The 24824-nt window shown below is 44.9% G+C and overlaps 1 protein-coding gene across 7 annotated transcripts in view; it reads right to left on the bottom strand.

Annotated features, from left to right (window-relative positions):
- Positions 1-24824, bottom strand: part of LOC146626065 (receptor-type tyrosine-protein phosphatase mu-like) — a 226007-nt gene that overhangs the window by 185092 nt on the left and 16091 nt on the right. Inside the window, exon 1 of one of the 7 annotated variants that reach the window (XM_085363140.1) lies at positions 20936-20964. The exons of the other annotated variants lie outside the window; for them this stretch is intronic. Coding sequence (XP_085219266.1) covers positions 20936-20942 — 7 coding nt within the window. The 5' untranslated portion in view covers positions 20943-20964. Of the gene's footprint in view, positions 1-20935; positions 20965-24824 lie in introns of those variants that run through there. 7 annotated transcript variants of the gene reach the window in all.

Below are 24824 nucleotides of genomic sequence, written 5' to 3' on the forward strand. Positions count from 1 at the left end.
GTTTTCAATATAAAATATAAATGAAAAATGTAAACATCTATGTTTAGTGAACTTTGCAGTGTTGCTCTGTGGTGCAGCTACACTGTAGCAAAGTTTACACACTATGTCTACTTGATCCACGTCTGACTCCGCGAACCCATGTTTCCACACCACTGAAGTTTTTTTTTTACCTCTCTTTTCAACCAACGGCAGTCACTCTCCTCTCCAAATAACTTCTGCTTAGCTTTCCGAGCTTCCCTCGGGTCCTCTTAAATGCACAGAGGTGCGCTCGATTTGCCACACGGAGCAGCGCGAGAGTAAAGTATGAGGGAGGTGCTAATAATTTTTAATGATCGTTGAAAGCCCAGATCGTAATCGTGATTAAAATTAGATTAATTGAGCAGCCCTAGGTGAAACCACAGATAGGATTAAGGAAAAACTGTTCCTGAAGGCCCCGGCTTTAAGGCTGCGGACGGGGTTCGCTTTGAGTGATTTCTTGGAACCATTTCCAAAGATTGTACAGCAGACAAAAAACAAATTTGGATTTTCTCGGATCCACAGAGGCTCAAATATCTACGGACAGCCCCACTGACGATGAGACAAACATTGGTCGGCGGCAGAAACCTGGCTGGATCTCACTCATATGAGCAGAGTTAGTGGGTTCATCACCTCCATCACAGCAAGTCCCACCTAAAGACTGAGACACGGAGATGCTGCATACTAATGGCACATTAATGCGATCACAGGATCGACTACACTGTGCTTACAGAACCTCATCAATACGATCATTTCTTCTTCAGTGGTTTAGAAGTGAGGCTGTTATTTCCCCCTCTCTCTATTTGGATGATATAAAATGAATCTTATGATTATTGTTATGAACTGTGGAAAATGAGAAGTAAAGAGTAAAACCTGCGATATGAACCCCACTCCATGCTTTAAATTAACTAGGTGAGCAGTCTCCAGTCTGTGTTCTGTCTTCCAGCCGATGAAGAAACAGAAATTAGAGCTGGTGTAGAAACACTTCTGGATGCTTGGACACTGGAACTGATTTAAGGCTCGTGCAGTTCCTTCTTTCTCCTCATACATCAGCTGGAACGTTAACCACATATTTATTTCTTCAAGTCTCTTCCTCCCACAGCCCCCCACAGCCCCCCACAGCCCCCCACGGGACCCCCACAGGACTCTGTGTGTAGCATGCTGTTGAAATAATTACACAAAGTTTAATCAGCTCTGAAGACTCTGCTACTCACTGCTGCATCACTTTCATCTGGACATTTTTATTTATAGACTTTATTAGTATTTTTCTCCCATTATTTATTCCAGGTGTGGGTTTTTATACTTATTTATTGAAATCACATTATCAGCTCGTATACTTTGCACCTACATGTGATGATGTATTCAGAGTAACTGGGTCACGCGTGTTTGTACTGTGTTTAGTTCCATTACAGAAAGACTGCGGCCCATTTGCCATTCATTTACTGATGTACAAGACGCACCAACATCCTCAGAACGAAGCAGGAAACCCGAACGCTCGACCAGTAATCAGCGAATCAATCACCTCATTGATTAATCGCTTCATTGATACAGACGTTCAAGTCGCACTTCCACCTTGTTTCTCGCTCGTCAGCAGAGAGCAGCTTGTAAACATATAATGTTCTTCAGAGTGAGACAGTTCCAGTTCATTACCATTTCCCAGCATGCTCTCTCTCTCTCTCTCACACACACACACACACACACACACACACACACACACACACACACACACACACAGGAGAATAATAGATGTAAACCTCCTCCTTCCTCTGTGACTCAAAGATGTCTAAATCCTTCCATTCATGCCGACACGCACACGCGCCTGTGTGTGAGGAGCCGTCATCTGAAAGCGTTGACATTAAATAGCGGGAAGGCTCATTTTCTTTCTTTGTAACAGAAGGCACATTAAACACACACACACACACACATTCGTCCCGCTGGGCAGTGTTAGCTCATCAACAGATACCAGACACAATCTGTTTCATTTGCTTCTATCCATGTGCATCTATATAACAAACACACACACACACACAGTAAGCTCTCTCTCTCCAACAGAAAACCAATCTCATCTCATGATCGCCCAACACTGCAGAAAGAGGTGTGTGTTTGTGTGTGTTTGTTTGTGTGTGTGTGTGTGTGTGTGAGTGTGAGAGAGACCGGACTGTGACTCTGACGTGTGGTTTTAATGTTTCATGTCGACATCCTGCGCTTTATTCTACCAGAGCAGCTTTGCATGATTCAGAGTTCAGATTAATCCTTCTTTGTCTGATTGGCTGCCCTTCTCCAGCTGCTGCTGTGTGCGGCATCTGAACACACACTATACACCAGCTGACAAACAACATTTCTGAGTGACATGTTCTGATGCTCAATCATCCAGGTGAGGAAACAGAAAATCCCCCAGAACGTTGGTTCTGTTCACCTGGATGTCTTCAGTGGGAGGAACGTTTCATCATCATCATCATCATCATCATCATCATCAGGTGACTCCTGATCAGAATCAGAATCAGAAACTTTATTGTCATTGTCACGAGAACAACGAAATGAAGAATGGTCCCCGATCATTGCATCATCCCTAGCAATATCAAAATATAAATAAAACAATAAAATTCAATAAATAATAAAATTCAATAAATAAGAACTCCTGATGACTCCTGAGGAGAGACGGCATCCATCCCACTTTGGATGGAGCAGCTCTCATTTCTAGAGATATGGACAAATTTATTAAACCTCCCAAAATATGACTATCCAGAGTTGGGACCAGGAAGCAGAGTTGCAGTCTTACACGTCTTACCTCTCTGCAGCTTCTCTCCTCCTGCTACCCCCCCCCCAAAAACCCATCTCCATAGAGACTGTGTCAGCTTCCAAACAGACAAAAAACAAACTAAAAACCAGCAACAAACAACGTAAACATAAACAATTACAAAGAAAGAACAATACAGTATCCACATCTGAACCAAAGAGTAAAACAGTGAAATGTGGATTATTAAATATTAGGTCTCTCTCCTCCAAGTCTCTGTTAGTACATGACTTAATAATTGATCAACAAATTGATTTACTCTGCCTTACAGAAACCTGGTTGCAGCAGGATGATTATGTTAGTTTAAATGAATCAACACCCCCGAGTCATTCTAACTACCAGAAACCTCGAAGCACAGGCCGAGGGGGAGGTGTGGCAGCAATTTTTCACACCAGCCTATTAATCAACCAAAGACCCAGACAGACTTTTAATTCATTTGAAAGCCTGATGCTTAGCCTCGTCCACCCCAGCTGTAAAACTCAGAAACCAGTCTTACTTGTTATCATCTATCGTCCACCTGGGCCTTACACAGAGTTTCTGTCTGATTTCTCAGACTTTTTATCTGATTTAGTTCTGAGCTCAGATAAAATAATTATTGTGGCTGATTTTAACATCCATGTAGATGCTAAAAATGACAGCCTCAACATGGCATTTAATTTGTTATTAGACTCAATTGGCTTCTGTCAAAATGTAAAAGAACCCACCCACCACTTTAATCACACTCTAGATCTTGTTTTAACATATGGCATAGAAACTGAACATTTAACAGTGTTTCCTGAAAACCCTCTCCTGTCTGATCATTTCCTGATAACATTTACATTTACAATAATTGATTACACAGCGGTGGAGAGTAGACTTTATCAAAGTAGATGTCTTTCTGAAAGCGCTGTAACTAAGTTTAAGAATATAATCCACCCACTGTTATCATCTTCAATGCTCATAGAGCAGAGCATGTCACAGCGAGTGAAGTAAGCTGTGTGGAGATAATGAAGAGGGATCCAAACACAGACTGCTTGTAAAGGTGTGAAGGTGGTTTATTGAAAGTAAAGTACAAAATAGAAAAACGGCAAACTGGACTGCAGACTATCTGAACTGGGAACAACTAAATTACAAAACACGAACCAGGACATGAACATGAAGAAGGATGGGCGGAGGTAAGTGATGACGGACAGCAGGGAGAACACATGGATGAAACACGATGGATGCACAGACGGATCAGTGACTACTACAGCAGAAGACACGACTTAAATACACTAAGAGAAACGGGGAGATTACACACAGCTGGGAGTAATTAACGAGACGAGACAAGGGAGGTAAACTGAACACACCCACATGAGACGCAGACCTTCACAATAAAACAGGAACAAGACATCACTACACAAAGACGCAGACCAGACACAGAACTAAACCCACACAAAACATGAGAACACAAACCCTGTGAACAAAACCCTAAACCAGAACCACAGTAATATAATCTATCGTAAATAATCAAAACACCAGAGAACCCCAAAACACTCCATAATGCAAAAATAAACCCAAAACATAATAAACTTAAAATGCTGTGTCGAACCGACCCAGAACCGTGAAAGAGCAGCTATCTGAACGCTACCCCAACAGAGGTCGATCATCTTGTTAATAATTTTACCTCCTCACTACGTACGACTCTGGATACTGTAGCTCCTGTGAAAACTAAGGCCTCAAATCAGAAGTACCTGACTCCGTGGTATAATTCTCAAACACGTAGCCTAAAGCAGATGACTCGTAATCTGGAGAGGAAATGGCGTGTCACAAATCTAGAGGATCATCATTTAGCCTGGAGAAATAGTTTGCTGCTTTATAAGAAAGCCCTCCACAAAGCCAGAACATCTTACTATTCATCACTGATTGAAGAAAATAAGAACAACCCCAGGTTTCTCTTCAGCTCTGTAGCCAGGCTGACAAAAAGTCAGAGCTCTTTTGAGCCAACAATCCATTTAACGTTAACTAGTAATGACTTCATGAACTTCTTCACAAATAAAATTTTAATCATTAGAGAAAAAATTACCAGTAATCATCCCACAGATGTAATATTATCTACAGCTACTCTTAGTACCATTGATGTTAAGTTAGACTCTTTTTCTCCAGTTGATCTTTCTGAGTTAACTTCAATAATTACTTCCTCCAAACCATCAACGTGTCTTTTAGACCCCATTCCTACAAAACTGCTCAAAGAAGTCCTGCCATTAATTAATTCTTCGATCTTAAATATGATCAACCTATCTCTAATAATCAGCTATGTACCACAGGCCTTCAAGCTGGCTGTAGTTAAACCTTTACTCAAAAAGCATCTCTAGACCCAGCAGTTGTAGCTAATTATAGGCCAATCTTCAACCTTCCTTTCATATCAAAAATCCTTGAAAGAGTAGTTGTCAAACAGCTAACAGATCATCTGCTTGTCCTGCTAGACCTCAGTGCAGCGTTCGATACTGTCGACCATAATATCCTATTAGAGCGATTAGAGCATGCTGTAAATGGCCTGTATTTATATAGCGCTTTACTAGTCCCTAAGGACACCAAAGCGCTTTACATATCCAGTCATCCACCCATTTACACACACATTCACACACTGGTGATGGCAAGCTACATTGTAGCCACAGCCACCCTGGGGCGCACTGACAGAGGCGAGGCTGCCAGACACTGGCGCCACCGGGCCCTCTGACCACCACCAGTAGGCAACAGGTGAAGTGTCTTGCCCAAGGATAGAACGATAGAGACTGTCCAAGCCGGGTCTCAAACCGGCAACCTTCCGATTACAAGGCGAACTCCCAACTCTTGAGCCACGATCGCCCTGTAGGTATTACAGGTTCTGTGCTGCAGTGGTTTGTATCATATCTATCTAATAGACTCCAGTTTGTGCATGTAAATGGAGAGTCCTCTTCACACACTGAGGTTAATTATGGAGTTCCACAGGGTTCAGTGCTAGGACCAATTCTGTTTACATTATACATGCTTCCCTTAGGCAGCATCATTAGAAGACATAGCATACATTTACACTGCTATGCAGATGACACCCAGCTCTATCTGTCCATGAAGCCAGATAACACACACCAATGAGTTAAACTGCAGGAATGTCTTAAAGACATAAAGACCTGGATGGCTGCTAACTTTCTGCTTCTTAATTCAGATCAAACTGAGGTTATTGTACTCGGCCCTGAAAATCTTACAAATATGGTATCTAAGCAGATTCTTACTCTGGGTGGCATTACCTTGGCCTCCAGTAACACTGTGAGGAACCTTGGAGTCATTTTTGACCAGGACATGTCCTTCAACGCACATATTAAACAAATATGTAAGACTGCTTTCTTCCATTTGTGCAACATCTCTAAAGTTAGAAATATCCTGTCTCAGAGTGATGCTGAAAAACTAGTTCATGCATTTATTACTTCCAGGCTGGACTACTGTAATTCATTATTATCAGGAAGTCCAAAAAACTCCCTGAAAAGCCTTCAGTTAATCCAAAATGCTGCAGCAAGAGTCCTGACAGGGACTAGAAAGAGAGCAGATTTCTCCTGTATTGGCTTCCCTTCATTAGCTTCCTGTTAAATCCAGAATTCAAAATCCTGCTCCTCACATACAAGGCCTTAAATAATCAGGCCCCATCTTATCTTAATGACCTTGTAGTACCATATCACCCTATTAGAGCACTTCACTCTCACACTGCAGGCCTACTTGTTGTTCCTGGAGTATTTAAAGCCACCTGAGCCATGGCAACCATGGCTCAGGGGGTTGGGAAGCGTATCTGTAACTGGAAGGTCGCCGGTTCGATCCCCGGGCTCTCTGTCCTGGTCGTTGTGTCCTTGGGCAAGACACTTCACCTAACGCCTACTGGTGTTGGCCAAAGGGGCCGATGGCGCGATATGGCAGCCTCGCTTCTGTCAGTCCCAGGGCAGCTGTGGCTACAACTGTAGCTTGCCTCCACCAGTGTGTGAATGAATAGTGGCATTGTAAAGCGCTTTGGGTGCCTTGAAAAGCGCTATATAAATCCAATCCATTATTATTATTATTATTATTAAAAGTAGAATGGGAGGCAGAGCCTTCAGTTTTCAGGCCCCTCTTCTGTGGAACCAGCTTCCAGTTTGGATTTGGGAGACAGACACTATCTCTAGTTTTAAGATTAGGCTTAAAACTTTCCTTTTTGCTAAAGCATATAGTTAGGGCTGGACCAGGTGACCCTGAATCCTCCTTTAGTTATGCTGCAATAGACTGCTGGGGGATACCCATGATGCATTGAGTTTTTCCTTTCCAGTCACCTTTCTCACTCACTATGTATTAACAGACCTCTCTGCATTGAATCATACTTGTTATTAACCTCTGTCTCTCTTCCACAGCATGTCTTTTATCCTGTCTTCCTTCTCTCAGCCCAACCGGTCGCAGCAGATAGCCCCTCCCTCCCTGAGCCTGGTTCCGCCGGTGGTTTCTTTCCGTTTGGATCTTTAGCCATCAGAGTTGTTGTCTTAAGGCTAAGAAAGATGCCAAGCGAATTTATTTTACCAAGTGGATCATCATGGCCTTGTCATATTGGTCCATTTGATTGACCTTTATTATAATTATGAATTTATTTTATTTTCGGTTGCTACAAACGGGACAGACACTCGAAGCATTTACTCACAAGAAGGCAGTTTATTGGCGACACTTTTAACTCACAAGTTAGGTTAACTTTAACAATCTGCAGTTAGTTTGTGAGAGGACAGATTCATGACACACTGATTAGATGAGCTTCAGGCAAACAAATTCCCAGCATTACTTCATCTCATTGCTTAAAAATGATCTACGATCAGAAATAGAGGAGTCCCGAGGTTCATGCTGTTGTGGCTTCAATACTTATGGAGAAATCGCCTCGGAGTTGTCATACAGATTACTTTATTCAGTACATAAGGATCAGCGCATCCACGTAACTGTCAACTGCTAAGCTAGCACACGCACATACAGCCGGCGTACCTGTGTACTTCAGGTAATTTCAAAATAAGAGTTTGAACATTACACATGCTAGGTAAGGATCCAAAAGAAAACTCAGTTCACTCACCTTTTTACAAGACTTTGTTTACACAGACGTGAGAGCTATGGTGTACCATAAGATCCTGTATTGGGACCCAGAGTTTTTGCCACAGTTGCCCCCAGACTCTGGAACTCTCTCCTTCTGAGCTTGACATCTGTGGACTCAGTGGTCTTTGGTTATCAATCAACCAAAGACCCAGACAGACTTTTAATTCTTTGTAAGCCTGATACATAGCCTTGTCGACCCCAGCTGTAAAACTCAGAAACCAGTCTTACTTGTTATCATCTATCGTCCACCTGGGCCTTACACAGAGTTTCTGTCTGATTTCTCAGACTTTATATCTGATTTAGTTCTGAGCTCAGACAAAATCATTATTGTGGGTGATTTTAACATCCATGTAGATGCTAAAGAGGACAGCCACAACTACACCTATTACAGCTAAGGGAGGATTCAGTGTTGGTTGTAGACTGCTGGGGGATTCCCATGGTGCACTGGGTGTTTCTTCTTCACTCACTATGTGTTAATAGATCTCTCTGCACTGAACCATACTTGTTATTAATCTCTGTCTCTCTTACACAGCTTGTCTTTATCCTGTCCTCCTCCTCTCTCCCCAACCAATCACAGCAGATGGCCCCGCCCCTCCCTGAGCCTGGTTCTGTTGGAGGTTTCTTCCTGTTAAAAGGGAGTTTTTCCTTCCCACTGTGGCCAAAGTGCTTGCTCATAGGGGGTCATATGATTGTTGGGTTTTTTCTCTGTACAGTATGTATTATTGTATGATCTACTGTACAATATAAAGCACCTTGAGGCTACCATTGTTGTGATTTGGTGCTATATAATTGAAATTTGAATTGAGTTGAACTCCTTCAGTCTCAGTTGACTGCAGGTTTCCAACCTTATAAACAGTAATGACTGACACCAGCAGCACTGACTAACAACAGGCTGTGAGGTCAGTTTATGATCATTAATATGCAAAAGGACCATTGACCACTGATCAAAGATCATTGATCAAAGACCACTGATCAGTGGCCATGAGTACCATTCACAGAGAGTTGGGGAATGGCTGCAATCACAGCACTCCTCAAACCAGCGTTCTTCCCTATCCAGGATGTGTACATCCTCATCATTGAAACTGTCCACTGGCCTGTAGGTGTAAATAGACTGAAGAGTCCTGGCCTGACGAGGTAGCTCTTCTGTTTTGTGCCTTCCGCACAACACTGTTTGGTTTCCCCAATGTATAAATCATGGCAATCCTCCTGGCACTTTACAGTTTTTCACTGCCAAGCTGGCTCCCAAATGGCAAGGACCGGGTGGTGCAGCAGGTTGGTCCAGTAGTTTTGGAGGATTTGGGGGAGGATATGATAGTCCATGTCTCAAAACTAACACCTTGTTATCCCACAGCCACACAACTGGAGGAGCAACAACAACACCATTTGAAAGAAATATTCGAGGAGGAAACTGTGGATGAGAACTTTTTGGGCTTTCCAGACACCAGCACTAATACTTTGCTAACATCTGGGTATCCCGAGGAACGTAACAGCAAAACAGGCGGGGAGGATCAAAACAAAAACTTGCTGACATTTGTAACCAATGATGAAGAGGAGGACACATCACAGCACGAAGAACTAATATGAAATGATAAAAAATAATAATATTACTCAGGCTAGAAGTCGCTTTTCCTTAGGGGAGGAGTGTGGCGATCACCAGATCCAAGTCCTGTCAGCAGCTGATGTGGTTGATTGTTGGTTTGGTGCTGCATGGTACTTTTAGTTTAATGAGCTAGACTGGCATGAACAGGAGAGGGTTAGGGTTTTTTCCTTTGTTACGAACTTGTATGTCCATGTGTTTGTTTGTGCAGGTGTTGTGTTTTTTCTATGTTAATTTAGCTGTGCCAGGGCCCTGTTCCGATTGGTGCGTGGACATACTGCCCCGGCGTGATTGGATCCAGCTGGAGGACCCGCCCATTAAAAGGAGGCTGGAGTGCTACAGCGGGAGAGGCCCTCGCGTTTCTCCTCATCACCCAGCAGTAGTCCTGTGGTAGCCGCTGGCTGCAGTATACGCTTGAAAGTTGTGGAAGTGGAGTGGGTAGGGGTGAGCTGCCATTTCTTTTGATCACCCGTTTTCTCCTGTTTTGAGTTAGTTAAGGAGGTCAGACTCTCTCTTTATTTTTGACTTTGTTTTGGTAAGGTCAGGGGTGCGGGATTTGTGTAGGTTTGTTTTGTTTATTGTTTTGGCCTTGGCTCACCCTGAAGTGTTGACACTCCCGTTTTGGTTCTCTTTATTCACATTGTAAATAAATCACCTCATATCTAACGGATTGGTTTCGTGTGACTGCTTGGGTCTTGGGGGGGAAGCGAGTGCCTCGCTCATGTTATGGCCTGGCCCTAGACGGGTCGTAACATGAATTGGGGGCTCGTCCTCTGCCTTTTTCTGTGGGTTTTCGCGTGTGTTTGGTCTGTTGGCGGTTTTCTTGGGTGTGGGGGTGGTAGGTGTGTGGAATTATGGAGTTTTCTTTGGATGATTTTGTTACTTCGCCTTCATGGGATAAAATAGTGAAGTGCAGGAAGGCGGATTTGCTTATTATTGCTAGTTGTTATGATATTCAAGTGTCCTATGGTGCCCGCAAAGCGGAGGTTAGGGACGCTTTGTGTGCAGAGCTGGTGGAGCGAGGCATCCTTCCTGCCCCGAAGGCAGCTGTAGAGCAGCCTGATGGCGGGGGTGTGAAGGTGGCTCCGGAGGCTGAGCCGGGGCCGGATGCCAAAGGGCCTGTTAACGTGCTACCAGCCGAGGCGGACTCTGATGCAGCCGAGGCGGACTCTGACGCAGCCGAGGCGGACTCTGATGCAGCCGAGGCGGACTCTGATGCTGCTGGGGCAAAGATTGAAGCAGCTGGGTCTGGTACGGCCGGGGAACCCCTGGCGGGGCGGTCTACGGAAGATCTCCGTTTGACCCTCCGTATAAGGGAGGTGGAAACCCGTGCTAAAGAGCTTGAGGTACAAGCAATGCACCTCCGTGTCAGAGCTTTGGAGCTGGAGCGAAAGCCCTCCACATCTGCCTCTAGTCATCCTAGTACGTCCACCGCTGTCCCAACAAGTTTTGACATCACTAGGCACGTTAAACTGGTTCCCCCGTTTCGTGAGGCCAAAGTGGATTCCTATTTTAACGCTTTTGAGCGTATAGCGGCCGCGTTAAGCTGGCCGAAGGAATTTTGGCCGCTGCTGTTGCAATGCAAACTGGTTGGCAAAGCCCAGGAGGTGTATATCGGATCCAGCTCTATCCCTGTTCAAGTGTTCACTGACCATAACCCATTGGTATTTCTCTCCCAGATGCAAAACTCAAATCAGAGACTTATGCGTTGGTCCCTTCTTTTGCAAGACTTCAACCTGCAGATCAAGCATAAGAAAGGGACGGAAAATGTCATCGCGGACGCCCTGTCGAGAGCGATTTTGTAGTTTAGGAATTAAACAATAGGAGGATTGTTTAAATCTTATGGAAGGGGGTGTTACGAACTTGTATGTCCATGTGTTTGTTTGTGCAGGTGTTGTGTTTTTTCTATGTTAATTTAGCTGTGCCAGGGCCCTGTTCCGATTGGTGCGTGGATATACTGCCCCGGCGTGATTGGATCCAGCTGGAGGACCCGCCCATTAAAAGGAGGCTGGAGTGCTACAGCGGGAGAGGCCCTCGCGTTTCTCCTCATCACCCAGCAGTAGTCCTGTGGTAGCCGCTGGCTGCAGTATACGCTTGAAAGTTGTGGAAGTGGAGTGGGTAGGGGTGAGCTGCCATTTCTTTTGATCACCCGTTTTCTCCTGTTTTGAGTTAGTTAAGGAGGTCAGACTCTCTCTTTATTTTTGACTTTGTTTTGGTAAGGTCAGGGGTGCGGGATTTGTGTAGGTTTGTTTTGTTTATTGTTTTGGCCTTGGCTCACCCTGAAGTGTTGACACTCCCGTTTTGGTTCTCTTTATTCACATTGTAAATAAATCACCTCATATCTAACGGATTGGTTTCGTGTGACTGCTTGGGTCTTGGGGGGGAAGCGAGTGCCTTGCTCATGTTATGGCCTGGCCCTAGACGGGTCGTAACACCTTTATAAATGAACTGTGTTAACTGATCATTCATGAAAGGTCAAACCACAGGTGAAGGTGCAGGTAAGGATCACCTGCAGGACACTGCTGAGCTTCAACACTCATGTTCTCCCCAAAGGAAGTAAACAGCTAGAAGACAGAGGGGTGCGCTTGATTTACAACACTGTTGCTCTGACACCGTCCACCTTTACTCTGACAGCAGCACTGTACGTCAGCTGTATTCAGTCCGACTGAAACATGTTCTCACATTGCTCTCGTTTCTACATGCGTGGAAGCTGCTTACGGCGAGCTAGTCTGACGCTCGCCGTCTTCCTGTCTGTCCGTCCCGCTCCGTTTGTTCGCCCTCATCTCATCACAGAAACAAAGCTGAGAGTTTCAGAGGGATCACACGCTGTCGGGCATTCTTCTTCTTCGCCTCGACAGGAAATGACACAAACACACACACACACCTCCAGGGATCTCTCTCTCTTACACACACACACGCAGTCTTTCCATCACATTCCACACCCTCTTTGTGTGTGTGTGTGTGTGTGTGTGTGTGTGTGTGTGTGTGTGTGTGTACGCTGGTAGAGTGATGAGAGAGAGAAGAAAACGCTGCCTGAGGGTACACACACTCTGCCTTGTGTGTATGTGTGTAGCAGGTGTAATTAATCATAATGTTCAGTGATCGATCGCCTGCCCTCTTTATTCTCCGGTCCTCTGATCAATAACTGTTAATGGTCCTCTCCTAAAACTTGTACAGGAGTTTTAACCCTTTACAGACAAACCCAAACTAAAGTCTAATTTCAAAGTGCACACCTGTGTCAGTGTCCAATCAATAATCAATAAAGATCACACTGATCTCAGCCCAAAGTAATCAACTAAACCAGGTGTGTCCCGCCCACACACAGGTGACCCAGCTGGTCTTGATAGATAATGTCCCCGTTCATAACACCACCTGGTTCAAGGCTTAAAGTCTACATGATTAGGGGTGTGGCCTTTACTTTCTAAGTAAATATATTTCTAAAGGTGCTCCTGACATGAAACGTTGGTAACGAGCCATCAAACCACCGATGATCTTATGTGTAAGCTCCACACAAGATGTCACTTATGGAAGCTGCAGAAAGACTTGAATCAGAAAAGCTCTAAGTAATGCACTGGTATGTATCCACGCTCACCACAAAAGACTGCAGAGCATCCAAGAAGGCAGAGCTCGAGTTTGATTGGATGATACTGATCAGCAGGTATCTGTGACTGTGTGATGCTACCATTCACTCTGAAGGCGGCTAAATGTTACCAAACCATCCCCCGACCTGCCCAACAAATACAGGAGGACTGTAACGTAGATCCCCCCTCGTGTGTTTAATAAAGTCACACAGTGGGAGCTGTAGCCCACAGGCCTGCTGATATGATGGAGGCGGGTATAGAGATTGAAAATGTGACGTGATTCAGGGGTAAAACCACAAAGGATTCTGGGAACTCGTGGCAAGAGGTACTAGTGCTCGCAGGCTTTCAATTGAAATCAATTACACAGCGATAAAAAGAAACACAAAAAATGTCAAGAAGCTGTTGTATTATTAACTGCAATAGCCAGTCGCATGACAGCCACGGGAAGCCGACGGGTAAAGAGATCGGTTGTTATCGGATTACGTCGTTGAAGAGAAATAGTTCGAGCCATGTTTCCGAAGTAACAAAGAGGCGACGGGTGGCCTGGATTGCAGCCATTCAAAGAGCAAATATAACGTCCCAGAACACTCCAGCTCACAGGTTAGTCTGCTCCAAGCATTTACACGAAGGTCAGTCTTCTGTTGTAGTTAATACGTCATTTTTCTTAACTTAATTGGTGATATAGGTTACAAGCAAGTCTGGCGCTGAACAGAAATTGTCGTGCTATGCTCCTTTATTTATTGTGCATAAATAGTGAATTATCCTGACACAATATTGTGTTTCGCTTCTGTTATTATGGTACATTGACAAAAACATATACTTTTATTCACAGGGTAAAACAGTTGTTTTGTATCACTAATTGTCCAGTACGATTACAGCGTACAGTATTGTTGTCACTGCTACATTTCTGTGATGAACCAGAAATTATTTCCACTACTAATTAATTACCGTTGAGCTCAAAGGTCCTATTAATAAACGGTTAACGAATGTGTATTTATGAAGACGATTTGTGAGACTGGTAAACTTTGTTTGTACTATGGTCTTTCTTTCGGTGCATTTCAAGGTCCTGCACCCATCCATCGGTAAACTGTACCTGGGCTTGTTGCAGTGACCTGAAGTTACTAAACTTCATGAGTGTATGCACTCACTCCAAGAACCGTATGATTATAAATATGAGCGTGGTGAAAGTTGGGGAGCACGCTAACGTCTTTTGTCCACTCTGTGCTCGTAAGGGTCTGACCCTTTCACTCCTTTGATTTTTTCCTCGTATCTTTCCTTTGACTTTTCATCAAGTCCGTCTTTGTACGGACCGGCATTGTTCTCCTTCGTTTTGTACATAACTTTTTGGGGGGGCAAAGAAAAAGCAAGAAGGTATTGGAACCGGAAAGGTTTTGCGGTGCTACAAATGCAAACATTTGATGCGGTACTTGGATTGTTTTGCCACTAGTACCCGGCATGCAATGCGCAAAAGTCATGTTGTCTGTCAATCTCTATTTAGACTCGGGTTGAGCTTATCAATGGTGAGACAGTGAGTTTATTCTAAAAACAGAGAAGAAGAAAAACTACAAACCCGCCAATCAGAGCACAGGACAGAAGAAAAAGTGAAGAATTAAAAAAGAAAAGCGATGAAGAATCTAAGACAAAAGATCAATGAACCATTTAAAAGACAGAGAAAATGAGAAAGAAGAAAACTGAATTTAACCAAACAATAAATAAATAACTGAGATAAGGTGAGAAATATCCCGACGACGGGACAGAAATAGAGCAACTGTTGCAGTTCAGTGAATAACGAGCAAAAACAGGAAGACAGAAACTGAGACGACCTCACGTCACTCGCCGTTTCATGTTCTATCTGACTGATAAGAAACCATCAAACACAGGAGACAGACAGAAGGAGCAAAGATTTCTGCTAAAGAAAGAGAAAATGACACAAGGCGAGGAAACATTCGAAGAATCCGGAGGAGAAACAGCTGGAGGAGGCCGGCAGTCCTCCCTCCCACACTCGGGCTCTGAGCTCCGCCCGCGGGAGCAGCCGGACTCCTTCGGACTCCGCAGAGATCTGATAACATTTCGCTGATCTGCTGGTGGGCCGGATTAGACCCCTGCTGCTGCTCTAATCCAGCCTAATCTGTCAGCAGCCAGCCAATCACACACAGCGAGGGCTGGCGCTGCGCCTGGGTGGAGCCACCCTCGCCCTCCTCTCCCTCTCTCTCTGAAGTATGCGAGGCTGAATGAAGCCATCTGGTACAGATTAGGAAAATGACTCGTTTGTGGTTTTGTCTCTAAAGCTCCTTCAGCCTCCTCCTCCGAGTTTTTATTAACGACTCAGACTGAAAGACTTTATTTAACTCTTTGATCCTCGAATGTGAGAGCAGCTAAAGTGAACAAACTTTATTTAAACCAGGAGACGTGACAAAAACCTTCTCAGAGCAGCAAGGCGAGCTGCATGAGGCCACCTGAGACTGTTCCTAATAAAGAGGCCACGGCTTGGTCCTGGTTGATGACTCAGCACGGCCGACTGCTGTGAGCTGGGCACCGTGCTGAGGCGCAGGGCCGGGAGGCGAGGCGCAGGGCCGGGAGGTAAAGCTTGACGTTTATCCTCGAGGCCAACGAGCTTCCATTGAACTGTCTCCTCAACGTCGGGGAGACGAGGAGCTCAGGGTAGAGCTCTACACCAATGAAAGGAGCAGCTGAGGTGATTCAGTGTCGCTGCTTGGACACTGCTAGCGTAATGGACAGGTTTCTGATGAGGCTCCCACACAAACACAAAGCACAGGATGAAGCATTGCCACATATGCTTCCAAGCCAAAGACTGGAACATATGATGAAGCATATCTTGCCTTTAGCTTCACCTGGTAGGTATCCCGACAGAATACAGTGGGGCAAAAAAGTATTTAGTCAGCCACCGATTGTGCAAGTTCCCCCACTTAAAATGATGACAGAGGTCAGTAATTTGCACCAGAGGTACACTTCAACTGTGAGAGACAGAATGTGAATAAAAAATCCATGAATTCACATGGTAGGATTTGTAAAGAATTTATTCGTAAATTAGGGTGGAAAATAAGTATTTGGTCACCTCAAACAAGGAAAATCTCTGGCTCTCACAGACCTGTAACGTCTTCTGTAAGAAGCTTTTCTGTCCCCCACTCGTTACCTGTATGAATGGCACCTGTTTGAACTCATCTGTATAAAAGACACCTGTCCACAGCCTCAAACAGTCAGACTCCAAACTCCGCCATGGCCAAGACCAAAGCTTTCGAAGGACACCAGGAAAAGTATTGTAGACCTGCACCAGACTGGGAAGAGTGAATCTACAATAGGCAAGCAGCTTGGTGTGAAAAAATCAACTGTGGGAGCAATCATCAGAAAATGGAAGACATACAAGACCACTGATAATCTCCCTCGATCTGGGGCTCCACGCAAGATCTCATCCCGTGGGGTCAAAATGATCATGAGAACGGTGAGCAAAGATCCCAGAACCACACGGGGGGACCTGGTGAATGACCTGCAGAGAGCTGGGACCAAAGTAACAAAGGTCACCATCAGTAACACACTACAACGGCAGGGAATCAAATCCCGCAGTGTCAGACGTGTTCCGCTGCTGAAGCCAGTGCATGTCCAGGCCCGTCTGAAGTTTGCCAGAGAGCACATGGATGATACAGCAGAGGATTGGGAGAATGTCATGTGGTCAGATGAAACCAAAGTAGAACTTTTTGGTATAAACTCAACTCGTCGTGTTTGGAGGAAGAAGAATACTGAGTTGCATCCCAAGAACACCATACCTACTGTGAAGCATGGGGGTGGAAACATCATGCTATGGGGCTGTTTTTCTGCCAAGGGGACAGGACGACTGATCCGTGTTAAGGACAGAATGAATGGGGCCATGTATCGTGAGATTTTGAGCCAAAACCTCCTTCCATCAGTGAGAACTTTGAAGATGAAACGAGGCTGGGTTCTTCCAACAATTACAATGATCCAAAACACACCGCCCGGGCAACAAAGGAGTGGCTCCGTAAGAAGCATTTGAAAGTCCTGGAGTGGCCTAGCCAGTCTCCAGACCTCAACCCCATAGAAAATCTGTGGCGGGAGTTGAAAGTCCGTGTTGCTCGGCGACAGCCCCAAAACATCACTGCTCTCGAGAAGATCTGCATGGAGGAATGGGCCAAAATACCAGCTACTGTGTGTGCCAACCTGGTAAAGACCTATAGTAAACGTTTGACCTCTGTTATTGCCAACAAAGGTTATGTTACAAAGTATTGAGTTGTATTTTTGTTATTGACCAAATACTTATTTTCCACCCTGATTTACGAATAAATTCTTTACAAATCCTACCATGTGAATTCATGGATTTTTTTTTTCACATTCTGTCTCTCACAGTTGAAGTGTACCTCTGGTGCAAATTACTGACCTCTGTCATCATTTTAGGTGGGGGAACTTGCACAATCGGTGGCTGACTAAATACTTTTTTGCCTCACTGTATGTTTCCCCTGCGTCGGCAGCACGCGCTGGGCTCTCCAGATCACAGGATCCCACATTCTTGATTTGAGTTCACAAACACTTCTTATAATGAAATTTTGGCAATGTTTGCTCTTTATACAGTAAAGTTACAGCGGGATACAAATAACATCAGGCTGATCCTGCCACAGTTTGTTTCCCTGGTTTAAATCACAGACAAACAGCATCCCACAGCTGTTTATGTTTTTGGACCCATTTTGCACAGAGAGGCATTTTTTGACAAATGTATTGTGTTGAATATTCTTACGAAGTGAAAAGAAGAAAGAAAAAAAACTATAGGTAAAACAATTACAGGATAAAGGTGGTTTATTTTATTGCAACCTGTAACTTATTGCAGTTTACTTTTCTGTGTTTAATTGTTTACTGCAGTGGAGTTTGAATATGGGTAAAACAAAGGGGGCCTAGCACCAACACTTCACTGGAGCTGAAACAAGTTTAACTGTGAGTTTGATTTTAGGGATGAAGCAGTGATTGGATCAGGAAACGGAGTGATGTCAGCCTCAATGAGCATCCCGCCCTAGCAAAGGAGATCTGTGTGTGCTGGACGAGGGGGAAAAGCAGGAGTGGAGTGCCTCGACAAAAAAACAAAAACAAAGAAGAAGAAACAGTGAGACACGGGAGAGCTGAACAGACCACGTGAAAAGAAACCTGATCTTCATTTTTCAACTTTGTTGTGTTTCTGGATGATCATGTGATCTGAGACTGCAGAGAGGATCTGAAACCTTCTGACTGTCTCTCTCACTCACACTCACACACACACACACACACACACACACACACACACACACACACACACACACAGAGTCTGTTGTTCGGTAGTACCACTGCTGAGTGATCAGAGGAATGTTAAGTACGCTGCAGCTTCAGGAGATTTTCTCTCAGACTGACTGCAGGATCAGCGAGCGGCTGAGTCACGCTTCACATGTGTGTCAGCACAAACACACAAACACAACAAAAACAACAAAACTCAAAGACATTAAAGGAACCACAGCTTGAACCAACCAAGTTTTAATCTGGACATTTATTCCAGAGTCCAGGTTATCTAAAAGCTCAAGATCAGACCACACATGATAACAGCATAGGGCTGGGCGATATGACCCAAAATTCATATCTCGATATTTTTTAGCTGGGTGGCAATATAAGATATATATCTCGATATTTTTTAAAGCCATAAGTTAAGAACAAAAAGAGAGTTCTAGTCACACTGTGTCCCAGATGTCACACAGGCATTTTTATTTACATACAGCATAGATTTACATGAAGAAATTACTGAAAAATAAATTATCAGCATTTATTAAATAATCATGCTCCATAAATAAAAGAAAACAATGTTGTTTTTGTGCATAACAAAAAGCTCATAATTGTGCAGTCAAAATGTAAACTAACAGACGCTGAGCATAACAACAAAGACAGATTTCACAGCTGCTCTGTTCCCAACTTCTACTGCGTGACTGACAGCCTTGAGTTTGAAATCCGCTTCGTAACCATGTCTCTTAACAGGTGCCATTTATGGTCCTTATACACACACAATACGGTAATATTACGTCGAAGTACAGAACGTATCACTCCGCGAGGCTCCAGACTACGGTAGCCGTAATCCTCCGACAACCCATCAAGCGCTGCAGCTCCGTAGCTTACCAAAGTCGTAAAAAATTTTGACAGATTGCTGAGCGCCATGTACCACCTAAAATCGGTTCGCGGTCAGTAAGCACAACCAGAATTCATACATAAGGCGCACTGTCAACTTTTGAGAAAATGAAAGGATCTTAGGCCGTGCAGCCCCTGTGGGCTGCATGTCATTAGCGTGGTTAGCTCGTTAGCGCGGTTAGCTCGCTAACACGTTGACGCCGTCCAGCCCCACAACTCGCTAACGGAGATTTGCCGTGTCCATCTGGTCGCTGCCTGTAGGTGAAGCTATGGGGGAGGGGGAGTTGTATTCAGTGAAGGAGAGGCGAGGCCGAGTAATGTTGCTTAGAGACAAAAGTGGACGAAAGAGAGGCAAACTTGTGGCTCCACAAGTATAATTATAACGTAACATAGACTATATCGATATAAAGGATATTGTCACATATTATATCTCGTATGAAAATATATCGATATTTTTTAAAAACTCGATATATCGCCCAGCCCTATAACAGCATCAGATTTATACTGCTGCATTGTTCTAGCCAAGCTTTTATTATGAAACCTGACATTTTATTTTGAAAAACAGACAGTGAGCTGCACATGTAAAACAACACAACAGCTGGAGGAGCAGACAAAGCTCAGCAACACACACCTTAACACGGGGGGTGGGTGTAGGTGGGATTAAAATCACGCTGGTCGTCATCATTAATGTCACATGATGGATGAAAATGGGACTTTTTCCCTTCATCTCTCACTGACCCAGATCAATCGTGGACCTTTGGACTACTACCTCTGATGCTGCCGTTCACCTAAAGCTTTAGTTCTGGGACTCTTTAAGCTTTGTACTTCATCCACCTGAACCCTGATGAATCTCAGGACTGTTTCACTGAGGTCATCGGTCACTGCATCACATCATCTGAGAGTCTTTGTTTCAGCTTTTGAACTCTCGTGTCTTTATGGTGATCTAGACTTTCACAGGCTGATCTCTTTCTACACATCAAACTGGTACGTTTCATAATAGAATAGAATAGAATCGCCCTTTAGAATGAGAATAAAGAGCTATTCTATTCTATACAGACTCCTTTAGGGTATCTGCAAGCCACTTTGCAACCCACCTGACAGCACAGAGTGTGGAGGTCACAGATCCTCAGAACAAAGTCTAATGCTGTCCTGCTTCCATCTATCTCTGCTTTATTTAAAAAATGAAACGTTTTCATAGTTTGTTTTTTCTCTGATTGTTTTTTGTTTCATGGGGTTCATAACGACGCTCATGCGTACGCTTGCTGGGATATGTACACAGTGTAGGGATTAGCTCACACTGTTGTTAAAATGCTAGTTTGATATGTTTTGCAGGCTTTAGCGTCTCTTCTGTTAGCTTCAGTCTGCACACTTTGAGCCTCTTTGATTGATTTGCTGACGTGAAACAGACAGCTTTACCGATGCTGTTTGTTTCACGTCACAGATGTTTGACCACAGTACAGCAACACCATACATGGAAACACTGCAAGACTGCGATTGCTGTTAAACCTTTGAGTTTAATAACGAATCAGATCGCTGATGGGAGACAGAACACGAAGCATTGCTGTCCAGAGTCAGATTATCTAACGTACAGTAAAATAACATGCTTTAACTGGAGACTGAGCAGTGAGGCTGGACTCACACTGGGAGATCCATGCTGTGAGACATTCACGACTCACCCCCCTCCCCCGTCCTAATGGCCCTTACAGCTCATCTGCGACCGCCAGGACGGAAACCGGCTGGTGTTTCCTGCAGAGGTGACCCCTTCGTCGGGATCAGGCTCGCCGTCACGCTTCCTTCTCAGGAAGCAGCCGTTTCTTCCTGTCTTTGTCTGCCAACCACACGCATGCGCCTGTCTTCCCATCAGTGCGAGGACCCTTGGTCACACACTGACCCTCACAGGGCCCTCTGTGAGCTCCCCCACACACACCCCAGACACTCACACCAATTATCAGAGTGTAACCAGCCCTGCCTAATGTGTATGCTATTAGCCTCGGAGTTAACCGTTAGCATGTAGTGATGCTAACACCCCACCGAACAAAACCCTGAGACCTGATTGGATGAGACAGGACAGGCTGGGGCGGCAAGACGCGCTCCCAGCAGGCCCCGAGGCTGTCTCACACACACACACACACACACACACACACACACACACACACACACACACACACGCTGATGGACAGCTGCAGCCTGTGGTGTCAGTGGTGGCATTTAGCTGGTGACACACACACACACACACACACACACACACACACACACACACACGTATACAGTGACAGTGAGGCTGAAACAAGATGGCAGCAAAAAAACAACAGACTGTGTGACGGGCGAAGACAGACACGAGAAAGAGGAGGAAGGAGGTAAAATGAGGAGGAGGAGACGTGCTCCCCACATGAACATGAGCTCAGCGCACTGACGTCTATTAAAAGGAACTCTGATTAGAGACACAAACACAGACCACACCCAACACACACACACACACACACACGCGCGCGCGCGCACACACACACACACACACACACACACACACACACACAGTGAAATACCTCCACAGATAAAAAGCTCCATGCACTCCACTGTAGTGTGTGTGTGTGTGTTTCCATGTGTTTCTGTGAGGATCCATGTGTGTTTAGACTTTCTAAAGACTTCCACATGCATTCTGTTCTCTCTCTGTGTGTGTGTGTGTGTGTGTGTGCATAAACTGTGATCTCCAGCAGAAACAGTAACCAGGCGCTAACAGCATTAGCGTTTGCACAAGAGCTTACTCGCCTCAGGCCAAACATGAATAATGCAGCAGTCAGCCCAAAGCCTACGGGTGTGTGTGTGTGTGTGTGTGTGTGTGTGTGTGTGTGTGTGTGTGTGTGTGTGTGTGTGTGTGTGTGTGTGTGTGTGTGTATCACTGCTATCTGGCTGTACTCGAGGCTGTCTATATGACGACGGTATTAGAATAATATGCTAATTACTAATAATTACTCTGTAAAACACACACACACATACAGATTCTCCCCCTGTTCCGCTTCCTTCATCTTCTGCTTCCTGCATTTCTTCCTCCCTCCAGGTTGTAACTCTTCCCGGCGAGGATGAAGAGGAGGAGGAGGGCAGCTGCTGGACTTGACACTCGGACTGATCCAGACCTGAAGTAGGTTCCTGAAGGATCACACGGACAACCGAGCAGCCAAGAGAGGTCAGAGGTCAAGTGGCGGCCCTGCCACACCAGTCAAACAGGCGCTGGTTACTGAACAAACCCAGAGGGAACCGGAAGCAGAACCTCTGTATGTGTCAGCACGTATGCATGGAAGGCGAATCACAAAGAGACGTGAACTTTCCAGTGAGAGTGAAAATGCAGACAGGCAGAGTTACTCCTCCAGGGTCCACCTGTGTGTTGTGTTTGGGTCTGCAGGGGCTCCTCAAACTCCTACAGGCTGACGTGAACCTGCTCCATTTCACTCATCAGTCAAGATAAACACGTCTTTATCCTGGTTATGACACGTTTCCTTTTTACTAACACAGCCGGGCTCCATTAGAGGAAATACCAGCCATACATGTGGCTACTGCTGCTTTTGAAGGTCTGTAGGACAAAGCTGCCTGATCCCACCAGACCCCTGGACCAAGGTCCACCAGAGTGGAGATGTTTGTCCACACAGCACAGCAGCAGCTCCTAGCAGCTGTCAGCAGGGGGAGGAGCAACCAGACTGCAGAGCTCACAGAGCTGTGATGAATACTACACACCAAAGTGGGCCAACGTTCCTCCACAGTGACATGACACACTGACACACAGGAAACCATCACTGCCACTTCCTGCTGCTCAGCGAGGCTCTGCCAGCTCGTGGGTTGGACCCTCAGCACCGAACTGTAGGTCCCTCAGTTCAGACTGCACAGTAGTGATTATTATTATTAATACTGCGACGGTCTGCAGTGAGTGTGTGTGTGCGCAGCGATGGCCAGCGGAGGGTTGAGTGTTTCCGTGTGTCCGCTGTCTTTCCTCATCAGTCATACCGTCCACTCTGGAGCCAGAGGACAGCTGCTGTCACTCAGTCTTCATGTCCTCTGTGAACTACATCAGATCTGTCACCGCCAGTCACTGCGAGTCACAGCAAGTCACAGCGGCACGTCCACGCCCGCCCAACGCTCTGCACAAAACTGAAGCACCCAGCCCACCTGTCTCTGCTTAGTGACACTCGCCACAAATTCTCACACATGCTCTCAAAACCAACAAGGACTCCAAACACAAAAAACTGATCCAGAACTTTGGACTTTCTGGACCACAATGAAACTGAGAGAAGATCCTGCTTCATCTCGCAGCCAGTCTGAGAGGGTCCGTCTGGACCAAAGCAGCATTCAGGTGTCCCTGAGCCTGAAAAATAATCAAGGTATTAAAATGTGAGCGATAACGTCACAAATGTGCAATGATTACATATCTGAAGGCTGCAGGTGACCTGACCGAGCTCTGCCCTGAGACAGCTGGGCAGCAGCTCAGTCACCTACAAGCTTCACTGCAATAAGCAGGTGGATGGACGGACAGACAGAGTTCTCCTGGGGTGTCCGACAGCGCTTTGTTCTGGTGTTTGTGGATTTCTTTTGAGGCTGTGGGTCGCCACAGAGACATGTGCAAACGAGGGTTTCAGTTAAAAATCCAGATAATCCAGAGAGCAGATTAGAACATTTCATAACCCAGAAACATGGAAGATTAAGGTCCAGATTAAAGTGCATCCCAAGAAGGAACGAAGGGATTCCTTATTGGTCCGTGTTTCCTCACGTCTTTGTCTCTCTTGTCTGACCTCAGCTGTCCTGGTTATCCTTCACCCTGTAACAGCACCGGTGCATGATGCAATCAGTATGCACTTGTACCTGAGCTGGTGCTGCAGCCCTGTGTGTGGAACCAGACATGTTTCCACAGAGTGACCCACTGAAATCATCATCAGCCCACAGCACACCGCTGAGAACCTTTTCGGTCACACCCACCAACTCTAACTCACCTTTTGCCACTGACCAATAAACTAGGTCATCACCTGACAGCAGTACCAATACTACACCACGTGTACAAGTAGCCAGAGCATCAGCACTAATGCAGCATGGCTAAAGGCCTTCCTGTGTTTACACGTATAATTGAACTTTATTTTCTTCTGCAAATTAGCAAATCTAAATATAGTTTAGTTCAACATGAGAAAATAATTTTTTTGTGATGTTATGTTCTAAGTTGAAGGCGTTGTATACGTTTTTGTTGTTCAAATTTAGATGATGAGGATGTAAACCTGAAGGGGTAGGGCTAAATAAGTATATACTTCTGCCTACTCCTTTTCAAACAACTGCATGGAATGATTTTATGAAACGTTGGTGAATGTATATGTTTGAAATAAAAAAGAACTGAGTTGAACTAAAGCTCAAAGTGAAAGCTCACTGATTCACAACATTTTCACAATAAAAGCTGGACACTGTGAAAAATCTGCATTTTTTCAGTGTGGGTGGCACTGATGCTTAAAATGAAGCTTTGAAACATGATGAACAGATAAAGGCTTTTTTTTTTTTAAACCGCTTTGAGTAAAAGAGAGGAAATAACGAACTCTTAGTAAAAACTGTGGTCTGTAATTAAAACTCT

This window comes from Diplotaxodon limnothrissa, linkage group LG9, assembly GCF_057381915.1.
Source record: "Diplotaxodon limnothrissa isolate DT_005_m linkage group LG9, D_limnothrissa_male_GT1.1, whole genome shotgun sequence".
NCBI lineage: Eukaryota > Metazoa > Chordata > Actinopteri > Cichliformes > Cichlidae > Diplotaxodon > Diplotaxodon limnothrissa.